At 35.9% G+C, this 19,217-nt stretch overlaps 1 protein-coding gene across 4 annotated transcripts in view; it reads right to left on the reverse strand.

The window, feature by feature from the left end:
* The window catches only part of CLASP2 (cytoplasmic linker associated protein 2), a 177,864-nt gene that overhangs the window by 85,658 nt on the left and 72,989 nt on the right, over positions 1-19,217 (reverse strand). For 3 of the 4 annotated variants that reach the window (XM_028107058.2, XM_088026816.1, XM_088026814.1), the window contains 5 exons: positions 18,113-18,195; positions 15,884-15,976; positions 12,653-12,798; positions 9,568-9,703; positions 2,900-2,970 (listed from right to left, as the gene is read on the reverse strand). In XM_028107058.2, coding sequence (XP_027962859.1) covers positions 2,900-2,970; positions 9,568-9,703; positions 12,653-12,798; positions 15,884-15,976; positions 18,113-18,195 — 529 coding nt within the window. The remainder of the gene's footprint in view (positions 1-2,899; positions 2,971-9,567; positions 9,704-12,652; positions 12,799-15,883; positions 15,977-18,112; positions 18,196-19,217) is intronic. The other variant, XM_028107057.2, reaches the window with a different exon arrangement.

Consider the following 19,217-nt stretch of genomic DNA (forward strand, 5'->3'; position numbering starts at 1 on the left):
CATAGTCTTTACTTGGGTAACAACATCTGTATTTGTGCCCTCAGCTGTGACTATTAGCTATACTTCTCACATCTAGGCCTTTATCTCCAGCACTGGTTCCTCGATTCAGCTGTTAAGTCAAAGTTTCAAGCAGTTCATGGTTGAACTGGACATCCCTACACAGGTGGAGAATCAACTCAAACACTACATACAAAAAACAAATTAATTCTTACCCTCTCGAATCCAGTCTTTTATAGCCCATATTATACAGTTTAAAAAAATGAAAACAGGGAGGTAAAATTAACTTGCCTAAAGTGACAGGACCTAAACCCTGGCATTCTGATTCCAGAACTCACAGTCTAAAGCACTTGATACCACCTCTTCATCCATATCCAATGATCAAATTCTCATTTCTACACCCAAAATCACTTGAATTATTTCCTGAATAAAATCTTCAACTAATTATCATCAATACAGCTCTAGTTCAGACTCTGCCCTCTTATATAAGCTATAAGAAAGAATTCCTACTTAATTAAACCCATACTTCTCATTGTCCCTTTTTAATCATTGGTCATAGCTGAAATAAAAACTAAAAGTAAAAAAACTAAAACTAAAACTAAAAGTATTACCTCCTCACCAAAAACTGTCAAAGTATGGAGCAATGTCAAAATTTCTCTTTGTAGACATTCAAAGCCCTCTATATTCTGACTTCAACCTAATCCTGCCCTCCCTACACAGCCCCTCCGCCCTGTTAGCTTCTTTTCCTACTGAGACTTTCTATTTATCACGAGTTCTGGCCTCAGTGGCCTGTCTGATGGCTCTGTAGCACTCAGCAAGCTTATATCTCTGCGTAGGTTACACCCACTCAATTCCCCTACAGTTACTGAATTGCTCCCCATTTTCAAGGCAATTTTATGACGCATTTCTTGACTCTTCCTCTCTGTCACATTCCTATTTCTCCAATTACCACTTTCCTCAATGTAAGACAGAGATTGGTAAACCTTTTCTGTAAAGGGCTAGACAGTAAATATTTTAGGCCTTGTGAATCACATACAAGTCTCTACCTCATATTTTTCTACTTTCCCCCTTTATAACCACCCTTCAAAAATGTAAGAAATAATCTTTGCTTGCAGGCTGTATAAAACTAGACTGTTGGCCGGATCTGACCAGTCAGCTGTCATTTGCTGATCTTGGACCGAAGAGATCGGTGATCAAACAACTATTGCCAAAACTCTGAATCACTTAAAGGCAACAATGTCTCTTTCGGTTTCTTCCCAGCAGTCAAAGTACTTAAATACATATTTATCAAGTAAAAAGAGTTTTTTCAACTTTGTTACTCAAACAATATTTATTGAAACAACAATGACCAAATGAATAAGAACAGATTTTATAAGCATATAGCAATAGAAGTAATATCAAAACATGATCAGATAGGACTATAGTTTAAATTGTTGTGAACCAAATGTCTTTCATTGCAAATATAAAAAATGTAGTTATTTACTTATGTCTACTGTCTTGCAAAAATCATTTAAGATGGTTTTTGAATAAAATAAATCAAGCCAACATAATTTTAAAATAGTTAAGAAACTGAGATCAAGAAAAGAATATGAATTCAAAAAAGATGGGTATATATACCAAATTAGCATATAGAATATGGTACTTAAATGTCTTTATTTTTAAAATTATTTATTTCTAAAGTTTATTTTTAATTGTACTTGACATATAATATTATATTAGTTTCAGGTACATAACACAGTGATTTGACATTATAAAATGCTCACCACCACAACTGTAGTTATGACCTGTTACCATACAAAGTTAAACAATATTACTCATTATATTCCCTATGTTGTACTTTACACATCCCTGTAACTTATTCATTTTATAACTCAAATTGGATCTCTTAATCCCCTTCAACCTATTTTGCCCATCCACCTCCCCTCTGGCAACCATTAGTTCTCTGTATTTCTGGATGTTCATTTGTTTCGTTTTTCAGATTCCACATATGAGTGAAATCACATGGTATGATTCAATTTTGTTTTCTTATTCTTTCTTTTTTGTTTTTTAAGTAGGCTCCATGCCCGGCATGGAACCCAATGCGGGGCTTGAACTCATGACCCCTAGATCAAGACCTGAACCAAGACCAAGAGCCGGACATTCAACAAACTGAGCCACCCAGGTACTCCTGATTCAATTTTTGTATGTATGTATGTATGTATGTATGTATGTATTTATGTAACTAAGTACTCTGAATACCCAACATGGGGCTCAACTCATGACCTCGAGATCAAGTCACATTCTCTTCCAACTGAGTCAGTCAGGCGTCCCTGATTCTTCACAATTTTCTTAAACATCAAATGTACAAACCTTGTTTTTGTTGTCTTTAGTATTGCTGGTGACAGTGATGACATTAAAACAGTAGAAATCATAAGGAGAGACAGAGAGACTGACAGATTGACCTGATATGGCTATTTGCTCTGTTCCAAACACTACACTGAATTCTACTAATGTGTATCTATCTCATTTTATCCTCACAATTCTATGGGATCAATATCATTAGCCCTACTAACATATGTAGATACTGAAGTTCAGAGCAGTTTAAATTGCCCAAGGTAGGACAGTGATTCAATGGCAGTTGTAGGACTCTAGCAAAGACCTGACTCTCGACTCCATCCTCTCTGAAAACCAGGCAACCAGTGGCCCAAAGAAATCAAAGCTTAATATGATAAAACTGAGAAACGTGAGTGGTTATAATGATCATTTCATTCCTTTTTCCTTATAGGACATAAGATAAAAAAAAAATTTACTAAGGTTTCTAGAAGGCAAGAAATTAGTGTCAACTAATTTTTGTACCAGAATAACAATTAAACATAATACAATATTAAAGCTATACTAAGAATTTTTTTCCCTCAAAACTTACCTTCTTACAGGAACTGATTTTGATGTGCAATTGCTTGTTATTAAAGGTATAAGTCTGGGTACATGAGTATGCTGAAAAAGATGTTTTAGAAAAGGTTGAAAAATATTGTCCACTTCATATAATCCCTTCTATTTGCCTTACAACCCAGTATTCAGATATATTAGAACAGAACAACAACAACAACAACAAAACCCCATAATATCAGATTTGGAAAGAAATTACCCCAATTAAAGTAACGGTAATCATGATACAGTTTCAGAAGGGCAGGTGTGGCTGAAATACTGTATTAGAAAGAGAGGTTAATTGTGTAATTGCAAAGACCTGTTAGGACAGTGTATTTCTGGGGAGAGAGCACTAGAAGGAGTGGGCATGCATCTGTCATGCTCTCTGAGGTGCCATAGGCTACTGCTGGTGGAAAATAATAACTACTAAGTCATCAAAGCAAGTAAGCGGAGTGAATCTGCACACGTAACTACTGGGAATGCACTTGGAAATGGTGATTTTAATGTAACCTTCACTGTGACTGAACCACAGCTGTCTAGAATTCAGGTAAAGTTCAACAGATACAAGATTTGTTTATTTATTTGAGAGAACCAGAGTGTGTGCCAGTGCGAGGGGGAGAGGGAGAGAGAGAATCTCAAGCGGACTCCCTGCTAAGCGCAGAGTCCGTGATGCAGGGCTGGATCCCACAACTGAGATCATGACCTGAGCTGAAATCAAGAGCTGGATGCTTAACGGACTGAGACACCCAGCTGCCCAACAGATAAAGTCTTTTGATTTCTATCAGTAATTCTTAAACATTCTTCTTTAGTGAAGTGAACACTAAAAAAGTGCACAGGAGACAGAAGAAGGAAATAGTAACCTAAACATACATATTTGATGCTTCAAATATCCTACTTTTTCTTCTGAGCTAATGGTACAAGATGGATTACCTTAGAAAGCAGGCTCTGACATGAAGTCTACCATACAGGATATTAAGAAGTGCCCTTGGAATCAACACCTGTGGAAGGGTGGTGAAGGAGGCAGGAACTGGCAGACAAAGAAATCAATCTGATTTAGCCACGGGATATTTTCGCTAAAAGCCATTAGGGAGCTCTGGAGTTAAAATGGCCCTTCAGAGTAGTCTTGAATTAGTTTAAAATGGCCAAAACTTTATGCTTCCACATTAATCAGTTATTGGATGTGGGCCCTGAAGGGAAGGCAAAAGACCCTGGAAAAGGCAGCTCTCTGCAGCTGCGGCAATCCTGGAAGAGGAGGCCGCTAAAAACTGTCTGCCAGTAGTGCTTACAGTACTGGAAAAACAAGTCTTTCACTGAAGGAGAATATGTATCCCATCTGTGTCTGCTATAACTAACTCAACCAAAATAAAAGTGCAAACTTTTTTCAGCTATTACAGAGGGAAACCACCTACAGACCTGAAGTTGTTCAAAATGAGAATTATACAACACTCAGCATGGAAGGGCTGTGTGGACTTGTTTCCTACAGCACCCGGAAGAACCCATTCCCCAAAAGTGGCTATGGACTTAAAGCCCAAGGAGACTCCCCAGTCACAACACACTATATAGGTCTTACCTACCATCCTTTTCCTCTCTCTCATAACCTCCCCCAAACCCTACTGCTGATTAGCTCACATTCAACACAGTGGCAGGGATGGGGAGATACACTGACCTATTACTACACCATATTCAAGGGGAGCTATACCAAAGGAAAATAAAAAGTGAACCTCATAGTTACAGGTGAAGCATTTCAACCAAACATCAAGTCAGACGATTTAGATTTTAATTTATTAATACAAGTCAATAACTGAAAAATACAAAGATTCTTTAGAATTAAAAGAAGAATTAGAAATCAAATATAGCAATCTAAGGAAGCAGTCCTCTGGGAGACAAACACAATACAGAAAACAGGAAATAACATAAAACAACAAAAACCACCTGATTTGTATTTTCATTGAGATGACAGAATAATATATCAATAACATTAAGCAAGCTTATGAAAAATGCGAAATTTGAAAGCAATGTTATGATATGTAAAGCCTAAGAATGACAACACAGATACTGTCACATAAGTAGAATTAAAAGAAATTTTTCCTGAGAACGTATACAGCTATAAGGCAAAAGACAAAAAATTCAAGAAATGATAAATGATACTGAGGTTGCAATATCTGTATAATAAAACTAACAGAAGAAAAAAACCTGACAAAGAAAACAGAAGCAATAAATAAATGATCCAAGAAAATTAACATAATTTAAGGAAAATTCACCTTCGTCAGAAATCCTTATCCACTGTGTGCAAGGATAGCACTAATGGAGGAAGACTCCTAGACCTGCTGTAGGGAAACTTCTAACACAGAGACAATTCTGTGAAGCTTCCTAAAGTTTTTATTTTTGTTTTTTTACAAAAGAAACAAATGGTATCTCACTTCTTAAACAATAAAAAATTAAGAAAACAATTCTGAATGAAAAGTAAACAATTAAAAGCAATTTCTTTTTAACTTTTTAAGTAATCTCTACACCCAACATGGGGCTCAAACTCACAACTCTGAGATCAAGGGTTGCACACTAGGGCCACCTGGGTGGCTCAGGTCATGATCTCAGGGTCCTGGGATCGAGCCCCATGTTGGACTCCCTGCTCAGCGGGGAGCGTGCTTCTCCCTCTCTTTCTGCCTGCCGCTCAGCCTGCTTGTGCTTGCTCTCTCCCCACCCCCCTGTATTAAATAAATAAATAAAATCTTAAAAAAAAAGAAGAAAAAGAAATGTCCTTTGGAGCATTCAAAAAAAAAGAAAAGAAAAAAAGAGTCGCACACTCTACCAACTGAGCCAGCCAGCTGCCCCTGAAAAATAAACAATTCTAAGGAAAAAGGAATATGAAGCTAAGGTCCAATTTTTTAGTTCTTCTGTAAAGGCAAAGAAAAGCCACTTCAAAATATGCAAAGATAGGGGTGCCTGGGTGGCTCAGTCAGTTAAGCTTCTGACTTCAGCTCAGGTCAAGCCTGTGTTGGGCACCACACTCAGTGGGGAGCCTGCTTGTCCCTCTCCCTCTGCCCCACCCACCCCCAACTCATGTGTGTGCACAAGCTCTCTCTCAAGTAAAAATAAAAAATAAAAAAATAAGACACGCAAAGACAAATATGCACGAAAATTGAGAACACACTAAATCAAACAAATTATGCAGAACCAATTAAAAACTGGTTGATAAGAGTTTACTAACAAACAATGGTCAGGAATGAAAGTAAAAAACTACAATTTTCTTTCTTTTTTCTTTTTAAAGATTTTATTTATTTGACAGAGAGACACAGGGAGAGAGGGAACACAAGCAGGGCAAGTGGGAGAGGGAGAAGCGGGCTTCCTGCCAAGCAGTGAGCCTGATGAGGGACTCGATCCCAGGACCCTGGGACCATGACCTGAGCTGAAGGCAGATGCGTAACGACTGAGCCACCTCGGCGCACCCAAAAAACTGCAATTTTCAATTGCTGAAAATGAAAATGTTTTTGTTCGATTTAATGGTTAAGGGAAAAACAACATGAATGAGATAAAATGTAAACTTTTAAAAATGTGAGTGAAGTAAAACAGAGGTTTTATTCTTGACACTGATCAAGAATAAGGAACTTCTAAGAACATAAAAAACAGGTAAAAAAAATGCACAATGAATAGAAAACAGAAATGATAGGAAAAAAAACACTATTTCAAAATGGTAATAGTAAAAAACTTTGACCATACATAAAATAAAGTAAGAATTGTTTAGGGAAATGAAATTGACAAAAATCTAGAATCAGAATTTGCCAGATAAAATACCTTTTAAAAAAAATGAGACCATAAAGATTTTGAATAATATGAAATATCAAGCTAGATTTAGAGATGAACAAAGTACTCTATAAACAAATTCCATATTCTGCGAGTACTAAAAGACTATCTACATAAATTTAGTATGTACTGGGACACAAATAAAATTCAAGGCATTCACTGAAGAAGAAACTGTATAACCAAAATCTCTGATCAGAATGTAATATACTAAGGACGACAAGAGTAACAAAAGAACCAACTGAAAATGCAAATAATATCATTATGTAATTCAAAGAGGACGCTGAAATGAAAATTACAAGTGATAAATATAAAAAGAATTTGGTAAATCTAAATCACTGGGATGCTCCTAATGCCAAACTCAAAAGAAAACCTACAGCCTTATAATAATAAAAACCGCAACAAATTATCTAAGGACATACCACAAAGATCTAGGAAAAAAAAAAGAAGAGAACACAAGTCAAAGAAAGGAATTAAGAAACTTATAGGAACTAAAAGATTAGAAAAAAAGCTGAAGAACACCTCTGAAAACTATAAAACTAAAATTTGAAGAAAGAACTTTCATAAATGGGGCACCTGGGTGGCTCAGTCGGTTGGGCATCTGCCTTTGGCTCGGGTCATGATCTCTAGGTCCTGGGATCGAGCCCAGCATCAGGCTTCCTGCTTAGCGTGGAGTCTGCTTCTCTCTCTCTCTCTCTTCCCCTCTGCCCCTCCCCACCACTCGTTCTGTCTCTTGCAAACAAATAAAATCTTAAAAAATAAAAAAAGAACAATAATGCCTCCGACAAGTGTAAAAAAATAATATTGTTAACAAAAAAATGGTAATAGAACCACAGTGGTAGAGACTTTTTTTTTATTTAAGAGAATACAGTATACGACCTCATGCCAAAGATTCTTAAAGTCTATATGAAAAGGATATACTGAGAAAATACAAATAATTCAAAATGAAATACAAAAGTGCCCAGAGTCTAAAATACTAGAAAAGTCATTAAAGAACTTCCAAGGTCAGCAAGCCCTAATAAGAGAATAATGTAATAAAAAATATGTAAAACGGGAAAAGTACACGAAATTCTACAAAGACTCATATATTAAAATGAATGCCAAAATCTTAACTGAAGTATTAGCCAAATGAATCTAGCAGTATAATGATTTACAATGGTCAGCCAAAATTCAGTTCATGAATGTACAATGGATAAATAATCATTTCTAAAGATATTAAATATAGTTGATAAGATTTCACATCTATTCCTGATCAAAATTTAGCAAAAATATCAACAGAAGGAAACTCCCATAATCTAATATAGAGTATCCATAGAGACCTGAACCAAACATCGTAATTAAGGTACTCCCATAGACTCAGAGACAAAACAAAGATCTCAATAATTCCTACTACTTTTCAACACAGTTACCATGGTGCTGGATTGAGAGAACCTTAAAAAAATATTAAAACAGAAAAGGATTCATAGCTTTCTAAATAGGCAATTGATTTCACTGCTGAAACAACCTTCTGGTGCAGCAGTATTGAAACAAAACTTCATTTCTTTACTAGGAAAGAACAAACTGATCAAAGAAACTGAATAGGAGTTTTGAAACAGACTCATATACCTAATGGAAATTTATTATGTGAACATGCTGGCATTGCCAAGAAAAGACTGAATTATACATGCCACTGAGTCAACTGGTTTTGTATTTGGGGGGAAAATCGTATTAGATACCTATACTCCACAAGGAAACAAAATCCACTTAGATCTAAATGTAAGAAGCAATATTAAAGAAGCTTCAAACAACTGAATATCTTACAATTGTGAAATGGGGAAGGTCATTTTAACTATAACAAAACCCACAAGAAGAGCATTGTCTCAATACATAAAAATTTGAAGGTTCATATAAACAAATAATAGCTTAAACAATATATGAAGAACTGACAGACTGGTACCTACATCTATAACACAGAATCAATATACTTATAGGATACATAAGACCCTCGAAATCAGTGAGGAAAAAATGTACAAAGTATAAACTGGCAATCCACAGAAGAATTCTGAAAGGAAAAAAATACCTAATGTCTCTAAGTAATCTAAGAAATGTGAAGTAGAATATGAAAAAATATTTCATTTATCAAATTATAAGGCCTTTAAGAGACTGATAATACACAATGTAGGAAAAGGATGGAGAAAAGGACTCCATAAACTTCAGGGGGAAGAATGGTGAGGATGATTTAATGTTACTGTCCTTTAACAGAGAACCAATCTAGACATTAAGAAGAATTATATGGATGGACAAGGGAAGCTGCCCAAGTAAATGAAGTTTAAAAAACAAGTTAAAAAATATTATTTATATATATGTAAAATACAAATATTATGTTTATATTTTGTAATAAATAATAGTTTGTGTAGGCACAGAAGTTTGGAAAAGTATATATTGAATGGCTTGAGTGATTAGTTGTAGAAGAACAGAATTCAAGAGGGTAGATTCATTTTTTTAACTCTGTTTTTTGGGAACACATTCAAGATATGGAAGATGAGAAATACTAAGAATCTCCCTGTCATACCACTGCCTATAACATTTTTGTTTTACATCTGCCCGTTACTACCTATAACATAATTTTACACACACACACACACACACACACACGTACATGTACCTGTGTATATTATATTCTGTATGCAAGCATGTTTACTTAGTAATCTTCTGTATTATTTTTCTATAATAACTGTAATAATCAAGTATGGCTTTTATTTCAGAAAAAGTCATTCAAGAGTGATTTTTCCTTTGGGGTTAAAAAAAAAGTACCAGTGACTTATTTAAGTATACTGAAAACAGAGAGGTGGGGAGAATGAAGGAGAAACACAGAAGAGAAGAACCTACCCGAATGATAAATCTGATAGCCGCACATCCAGAAGTTGCCATGACTTTTGCACTGTTGGGGACAAGATTAAAAAGCGTAGGTACAATGGCTTCAGCGCCATGATCAAATTTGTTTCCCAAAACTGTTGAAAGATGTCTATAAAGGAAAACAAAAAAAAATTTTTTTTAATATTAAGTATAGGTAGGACTATATAATTTAAAAATATGCTCTTACTGAATTAACTTAAAATTTTTATTTTAACCACTTCAAATGGCAGAAAAACAAAAGAGAAAGGGAAATGCAAATATTACTTCATTTCCTTGTTTTTCTTTCCCTTTGTCTAGTCCAAAGTTGAAATTTGGCATTTTACCATATCTCTCTTTTTAAAAATATTTTATTTATTTATTTAGAGAGAGTGTGGGGGGCGTGGGGGGTGGAGAGAATCTCAAGTAGATTCCATGCTGAATGCAGAGCCTGCAGGGCTCAATCCCATGACCCCAAGATCACAACCTGAGACGAAATCAAGAATTGGATGCTTAACTGAGCCCCCCAGGTACCCCCACATTTTAAAAAAGATTTTATTTATTTTTTACTTTGGGGGGTCAGATGAGGAGGGAGAGGGACAAGCAGACTCCCCACTGAGCACAGAGGCCTAGAGGGAGCTCAATCCCAGACCTTGAGATCATGATCTACCGAAATCAAGAGCTGAACGCTCAACCAACTGAGCCGCCCAGGCGCTGCTCCAGGTGCCCCTTTACAATCTTTTACAATGGTGAAGAGAAGCCATCTGATGTCAGAATTTAATCATTATCTTGACAGGTAAAACATTCAGCCCTGACTGCTCTGACCTTTAGTCTTTATCCATCATATATTTCTATTCTGATGCCCCAACATCAATCTTAAATTCAACATATTTTACAAACAAGTTCAAAATCTTACCCATATTAGTACTCGTCAAGACAATCTCTATTTCTATTGGTACCACTACCGTTTTAGTCCGAAATACTCCCTTACATCTTTGGTATAGGGTTTCAGAATTCTGGACTGAAAATACAACTCTACCATACACTAGTTCATTGGGTGACCCTAAGCTCATCTGTCTTCTCTTTCGAATTTGGAATTAAACAACTAAATTCAGCCTTTAATTGCATGATTTAGTTAGAACACTTAAGAAGGATGCTGTCATCACTCACAGTCCTGACAATGCTTGCAGTTTTGGTTACTTTTTATATATTCATGTCTTATTTAAAATACACTGTTGGGATACAATTAGCTCCAAAAATTCAGGTTCTTGATTCACAGAGGTACTCAGACCTATTTACTAGTGTTCCGTTATACTATCAAGTTTTCTAATGTCTAAACTCGCAGGCAAAAAGGAACCTCAGGGGTGCCTGGGTGGTTCAGTTGGTTGAGCGTCTGCCTTCAGCTCAGGTCATGACCCCGGAATCCCGGGATCGGCCCACGCTGGGCTCCCTGCTCAGTGCGGGGCCTGCTTCTCTCTCTCCCTCTGCTGCTCCCCCTGCTTGTGTGTTCTCTCTTTCTGTCAAATAAATAAATAAAATCTTAAAAAAAAAAAAAAAGGAACCTCAAATCAGAAGCAAGGAGGTACCACCTATGTCTGGATAGGGTGGTCTTCCTTTAAAGAGTGAGTTTTGTTTTGGTAGGCAGGTGATGTACTTGGGAATCAGCATGATCTTTATCAGTTTATCGGAAGGAGCCTTACTTTAAAACTAATTTAGTATTATTCCTATACAATGGCCTTTCTGAGATCTCTGCCAAATGCCCCGGGTATTCAACTAGGTTTCTCCATTCTGACTCATCAGAACTTGAACTTCTCCCAGCCCGTATGAGCTCTGGGAACTGTTGTTTACCTTATAGCCTCCAGCACTAGTTCTTTCCCATCCTCAGGGAGTTGCACCTTTCACATGCACAGATCCGTATTCAGCTAGACTCATGGGATCCCTTATCCAGTTCTCTATAGCTCTTTCTCTGTTTCTCTCTTTACTCTCCAGGATTCTGCACTGTAAATTTTAACCACTCCAATTTTCAGAAACTCCAGTCTCTGTTTCTTCAACTCATGAAACTGTCTTGCTCTCCTTGGATGCTTCCTCTCTTCTCCATGGTCCAAAAAGCACCTCCAGGTCAAAACTGTGCTGATTATACTGCTCAACTGAATTGTTTCTTTCAAGAATCACAATCTTGCTCCGTCCACTGTCCATTATCTATAAATAGCTGTTTCACATGTTTTATCCAATTTTGCAAGAGAGCTAGCTCTGTACCAGTTATTGCAGGATTGCTAGAAGCAGAACTCTCACCATGGAATATTTCTCAAGGTTACATTTTGTAGATTTCTGTTTTTTTATTTTTGCTTTTAAAAGATATCCAATTATATTTGTATATTGACATATCTAGCATCTTGCTAAAATCCCTTAATTAAAATAATTTGTTTATATATTCTTGTGGTTTTCCATGGATAATTATACCACCTGTTAATAATGGCAGCTTTGTTCCTTTTCTAGGAAACCCTCACAGTTTTTATTTCCTGGAATTTTTTTTTCCCTATTCTGACCAGGACATCTAATGCAATTTTGATTAGAAATATTAATAGTGGGCATCTTTGTGTTCCCTATCTTCAAAGAAATGCTTATATAACAACAGTACACAGATCAGAAGTAGAGGAAAAAGAAATTTAAGTGTTGTACCATACTAGAATTTTGGAAGAATATAAACATGCGGAATAAATTTGAATCTTGATAGGTTAATGACACGTTATAATTCCAGAATAACTGTTAAAATATCAGAAATAGAGAGCTTAATATCCAAATTAGTAAAGAGAAAACTGAATAGTTCTCAGACCCATTAATTTTCTTCTTAAAGACTTAGTGACCAAAAAGGCACCCATGGGCTTTATACATATAACCACATTTTAACGTTTATATAGCGTTGTTAAGATTAAAAAAAAAAATCACACAAATGGAATCTTGATATTAAAAATTATTTTTGGATTATATACATGCTGTTTTGGGGTTGTCCTGCTTTACTTAGTGAGCACTGAATCACTGAGAACTGAATAAAAAAAACTTATCACAGAAAGAACATACTTACGCTACAGTAATGCAAGCTTCTCTAACCACTTGGGATCTAAGATCCTTTGCTGAAAGTTTAAGTGCTCCATCTAACAAGCGTAAATGTTGGAAAAAGCAGTCATATTGTGCAGCTCCAGCAACAAGCAATGATCGAATTTTCTTAAGCTGAAGTAAAGAGAATTTTCATTATTGGCATAAAGAGTGTCAATACCAAAAAAAAAGTTATCAAAACTTCATTATTTGAACAAAAATTTAAAAAATTTTATAACTATATTCAGACATTTTAACAGCATTAATATAAATAAAACATGCAAACTAAAGAAAGCTTTCTGGAAAAGAATGTTACAGATTTAGTTATATATAAAATGGCTATATGTAACGTATGAATAGCTAAGTACATTTTAAAGTCTTAAGGGTAAGTTTTAAAGTTTTTATTGTGGTGAAATAGACATTAACATAAAATTTATCATTTTAAATATTGTAAAGCATACAATTCAGTGGCATAAGTACATTCAAAATGGGCAAAATTACCAGTATCTACCAAGGAGACTATTTTTTAAAGGGCCAAATTTGGAAACTATATTCACCCATAAGCCAAAGTACAGAATCAACTGGACCAACTAGTCAGCCAGGTCCATATTTTAATTTTTCACACTTTGTGAAATAAATAGCTCTTTCTCCCCATTTCTATCCTTAAGCATTACTTTTAAATATAGGATTGACAGATGTTTTCCATATTAACACCAGACATACCTAATAAAATTACACCAAAAGATACCCACATTTGCATATCTGTGCTCACACATACTGAGAAGCTAAAAGTTTACCTATCCTATCCATTATTATATATAATTTCATGTTAAACTCTGACGTTCTCTAAATTTTTAAAGAGATCTTTAAAACTAATCAGATGGATTGACAGTGAAAACCATAAAAAAGATATTACAATAGTAGGGAAAATTTTGTAACAATTTATATAATCTTAATCCATATGAGGGAAACTATCATAGGTAGAAGAGAAATCAGAAGGCACCTAAACAAGATTAACCAAACAAATCACAACATGATTGGAAAAAATTACTTGCAACATATTAAATACAATACACAAAGAATGATAATAAAATGAGATAAAGACAAGTAATCCAATATTAAATTGAGCAAAATAAATATATGAAAATGTGCTCAACCTTACTAGTGACAAGCGAATGCTAATTACAACAAAGATGTATCATTTTTCTCCATCAGACTAGCAAAAATTAAAAAGACTTAACAGCTTCCAGTATGAGAAAGAAGAGATGCTCTTATTTAAGTAAGATGAGTCACTAACACCTTTGTTCAAAATATTTTGGCAACACTAAAATAAAATTGTATCTACTCTTTACCCAACAACCCCACTTTGAAAAATTTAACCTACAAAAATAAAAACACCATTGTTATAAATGTGTGCAAGGATATTTATTGCGATATTGTTGAAATAGCAAAAAATAAAAAACTGTAAGTCCATCAAATGGGAAATGGTGTAATAAATTACATGGTATCTTTTAACTAAGAAATATATGCACATGTTGATCTGCATTCAATAAATATCTGAGCAACAATATATGCCTGGCATCTATAGCAATTGTACTGAATGGGCATAATTTATGAAAGAAAGTGAATGGAAACAAGCTATTAAGTAACATATCTAGTATGATCTCATTTATTTTTATAGAAGTGGGAGAAAAAAACTGTGTTTATCTTATCATACATATACATAGAAGAGGATATACTCCAAAATGAAAACAACTATTTCCTTAATAGGGAGTAAACTTAACTTTTTCCTTATTCTTCTGTACTGTTCCACTTACTACAATGAGCCCATGTCACTTTTCTAATTAAAAAAATTAAAAGACCACCTGTGTTTCCAAAAGGGTTGTTTCGAAGTAAAACAAAAAAATCTCTACACCCAACACGGGGCTTGAACTCACAACCCCTTGAACCCCTGACCCCAAGATCAAGAGTTGCATGTTCTACTGAATGAGCCAGCCAGGCACCCCAACAAAAAACTCTTAAGTACCAAGTTTGTGCTTTATATTGACAACATTTAATTTGTCATGTTTCTCCACAGATTATCTACGACAGAGGTCTTTCTATCTCAGACTAATCTCAGAACTGAAGACAGAATAATGAATCATATTTAGCAAATATGGAGCAACATTTTCTGTTAAAATATTTTAATACCTTAAAATATGTAAACTTCCTATTAAAGAGAAGCTGAAAAATCTTTTGTTTGTAGCATCATAAAGGGCAATTTTCAAATGGCCATACAGGATTTATTAATCAAAATGGAGACTGAGAACTCTCTGAGCAGAAGTCTTCAAATGGAACCCTTTGGGGTGCCTGGGTGGCTCAGTAGGTTAAGCATCTGCTTTGGCTCAAGTCATGATCCCAGCGTCCTGGGATCGAGGCCTGCATCGGGCTCCCTGCTTGGCAGGGGAGTCTGCTTCTCCCTCTCCCTCTGCCTTTGCTCGTGTGCTCTCTCTCTCACTCTCTGTCAAAGAAATAAATAAAATCTTTAAAAAAAAATGGAACCCTTTCTCTGGCTTCTAGAAGACACATCTGGAACCTCAGATGTAAATCTGGCAAGTTTACAAATTTTAAAATATACAGTCCTTTGTCAACATAGATATTATTTTAAAAGTATCAAATATCTTATCAACAAATTTAGAATACAATATTCTTAACTCAAGGATAGGAGACCTTTCTTTTTAAATCACAGGTGAAAAATATTCATCATATTCAGAGACATATGTGAGAAAATAAAGAAAAAAAGGCAGACAAACAGATACATTGTCATCAATTAATGTCAATACTATGGAATTATTGAGCACGTGGGCAAAGTGAACTGTTTTACAGGAAAACCTTATATAAGAACTGAGAACACTGCCTACTGATGAACAACTATGTAAACCCACACAAAGCCATCACCCAGACATCAGTGAAGCTCACACTTTCTTAGTCAGTCAATAAGTAGCACATGTGGAGAGACTAACAAATGAGTGAGATAGGCTCCACAGATCAGCAGAAACAGTAAAAACTGACCCAACTCGGAAAATTCCTATTACCTCAAAGTGTTTTCCAGAAAGAAATGTTAGCTTTCATATGCTCTATTTCATAAGCAAATACCATGTAGTAATATTACTGAATTTCCATGTTTTTGGAACATTAAAAAAAAAGAGAAGGATAACAAAATAAAAAATAAAAAACTTACTGCATTGGCACGCTGATCCCAGTCGTGTTTGTCATCTGACAATATTTCCCTGATTTTATTTAATGTTTCTTCAAGTTCTCGACTAGAATAGATCTTAAAGATACAAAATTAAAACATTAATATTTCTTGCCATAAGCAATATCAAAACTATGCCCCAATGTTTATAGTAATCTTTCAAGTAATAACGTTATTTCCTATTCTAGCACCATTATTAATGGAAAATATACATTATAGACAATAAAGTAAAATGCTTTAATTTGTCTTCCTTGCCTGTTACCCTTGTGCTATTTCTCTGCTCATGACTAACTTTAGATATACTCTCAAAATGCTTTGTCATTCAAAAACATGATGCAAATATCCTAAGAACTAATAATAGGCCTAATTTCTCAAAATGACTTCAGGTATGTACCTACTGCATTCATATACACTATTGCAAAAGGACATGGTTTAGGTTAGCTCCCCCACACTGTAGCCAGGAAAGCTACATGCTTTGTTTCCTCAGGAGCCAACTGTTTGCCAAAAACACCATTATCCCTTCACTCACTTAAATATTCACATAACAGGGATGCACGATGCTAGGCATGAAGGATATTATGGTGAGCAAAACCAGGCATGGTCTTTGCCTTATGGAGCTTATAATCCAGTCAGGGAGAGAAAAATATTAATCAAATGATATAAAACTGCAAATAGAAAGTACTGTCAAAGAATTACAGTTCCATGAAAGTCTATATGGGAGGTGTGAACTAGTTAAAAGAGTCAAGCTTGAACTGAGAGCGAAGGATGAGTTGAACATCATCAGACAAAGTAGGGAGATTAGCCTTTCCTAGAGTGAACAGCATGTGCAAAGACTCTGTGACAGAAGGAAACTGAAAGAAGGCCAAAGCACGGGAGTAAAAAGTGCAAAGGGGGACAGGAGGAGAGCCAATGACCCAACCATAATCAATTGGTGCACATTATTTCTCTACATCACAAAGGTTCAGAGGTGGGCATGTGATCTAAATCAGTTCAATCAGAAGGATTCTCACAAATTTTACAGGACCAATCAGAAAAGACACAGAGGGCAGTGAAGGTGTGAGGCTCAAATAGTTGCAGCCATGTTGCTGACCATGAGGGAAGACCATGTGGAGGAATCCAGAGAGAGGGAGAGAAAGGGATCCTGGTGATACCATCCAAGTAATATCAAACAGATACCTTCATCAAAAGAGTCTTTCACTTTCAACAGCCATTAATTTCCCCAACAACACTACAAAGGGGAGCAGGGCATGAGACAAGGTGAGGAGGTAGGAGAGGGTCAAGATAACATTCTGTCAGAGAATGACTACTGCAGGATTCTGAGCCAGTTCTTTCCTGCCTCCAAACTGCCCTCACAACAGTCCTTCTGCCCAATTTCAGAAGGTAGGCAGGCCCCTCTGCCATTCTGAATCTTATTATGATGCATTGCTCTGGAATACAGTTTAAGGTTCCCCCTTCCCCAACAAGAAAAAGAGAAAAGTCAAAAATTTACTTTGGTGAGAGGGTAGACAACTTTTCAAACATTCTTTTAGGAGATAATATAAGCAAAAGAAGTGTGAATACTACTAAGTTAGAAATCTGATGCAGTAGAATAAGTCCTAGATTTCTGACTTTTATAACTGAAGTAAGTCATGGTTTGCACATAGAAAACACTAGAAGCGCAGATTTGTAAGGGTAAGATCATGAGCCCCATTTTGGACGGGTTGCATCTGAGATGCCTCTGGGATATCTATAAGGACATGTCAGGTAAACAGTCAGTGGAGAAATTATTCTGGCACTCAAGAGAGATGCGTCATCTATGTAAAGGCAGGAGCTGAAGCCATGGGTCTGAAGGAAATGACTCAGTAAGAAAGTGGAGAGGAGAGGGCCCACAACTGATCCCTAAGAAATTCCAATATTCAACAGCCAGATAGAGAAAGGTATGCCTGTAAAAGAGACAGAGATAAAGTGGACAAAAAGGTAGGAGGTAAAAAAAAAGTGGATGTAGTTGAACATTGCAATGTCATAATTCATTACAGATTCTATTTTAGCCTCAGAGAAAAATCATTTGAAAACCTAATTGTACCAACAAATAAGAGCTTGGTAATAATAAGCCAAGTATTTTACTTACATAGTCATTTAAGAAAAAAGAGAATTTTTAAAAAGGGACAAAAGTAATTATACGAACAAGTATGCAAGCACTATTCTTGGGGAGTGCCACTTTACTGGTATCTTTACCTGAACAGAAGGGACATCTGTAAAAGCTTTTATAAAATCATCTTCATCAACTGCTCCAGCACCTCCTTCTTTAGAAGCACCTGCTAATCAAAAGGAAATTTATTTTTTTAAAGTTTATTTTTAAGCATGTTAGCACCAAAGAAAATATGAAAAATATAACTCTTTTGATATCAACAAAGGCATAATTTTGAGAGACATTCCATTTTATAAGACAGCATTAAAAAAAATCACCATCTTTCAGAAAAGTCAAGGTCCACAGCAATGGTTGATTAACTCTCTATAAAGTACTAAGGTAGACTAGTTGTAAACTTCAAACTGTAAGAACAGAGCCCTCCTATCCTTATTCAATACAGTAGCAAGTACACAAGAAATACAGGTGAAAAGATAATCATTTAAAAAGGTAAATGGCAATTTTAAATGACACTAAATGTCAATAAATGATGGCAAATAACAGAGCAGAGGATCCATGTATGCTGCAGTGTTCAGGAAAGCAAATGTGAAAGAAACGAGGGCCTTAAAATTAAATTTATATATGCAAACAAATCTTCCTTTACTGCACATAAACAATAAAAAAGTAAATTTAAGGGGCTCCTGGGTGGCTCAGTTGTTAGGCGTCTGCCTTCGGCTCAGGTCATGATCCCAGACCTGATCCCAGATTGAGGCCCGCATCAGGCTTCCTGCTCAGTGGGGAGCCTGCTTCTCCCTCTCCCACTCCCCCTGCTGTGTTCCCTCTTTCGCTGTGTCTCTCTCTGTCAAATAAATAAAATCTTAAAAAAAAAGTAAATTTAAGAAGTAGTAGCTGTTTAAGAGCCAGTAATTAAGCTACTTTCAGCTCCAAATCCACTCTTTCATATTCAGTGATTCTGGGCCTAGCCAGGATTGGGCAAACCATTTTCCTGCTGATTCTAATGGCTTCCTGCTAAACTCTGTTAATAGGGGTGCTGGAAAGATGGAAGCTGACAGAAGAAGGGACATGCTCCTTCTGGCTCCCTGTTCTTGTCTATAAAACCCTAGCAAATCTGGCAGGAGGCTCCCAGCACCTGATTCCTGTTGCAATTTTTCTAACCCTCACTGATCCAGCTCACAGGGCCTGTCAGAGATGCCA

This window comes from Eumetopias jubatus, unplaced genomic scaffold (assembly GCF_037043125.1).
Source record: "Eumetopias jubatus isolate StellerSeaLion01/CBP00866 unplaced genomic scaffold, mEumJub1_p1.0 scaffold_1, whole genome shotgun sequence".
Lineage (NCBI taxonomy): Eukaryota > Metazoa > Chordata > Mammalia > Carnivora > Otariidae > Eumetopias > Eumetopias jubatus.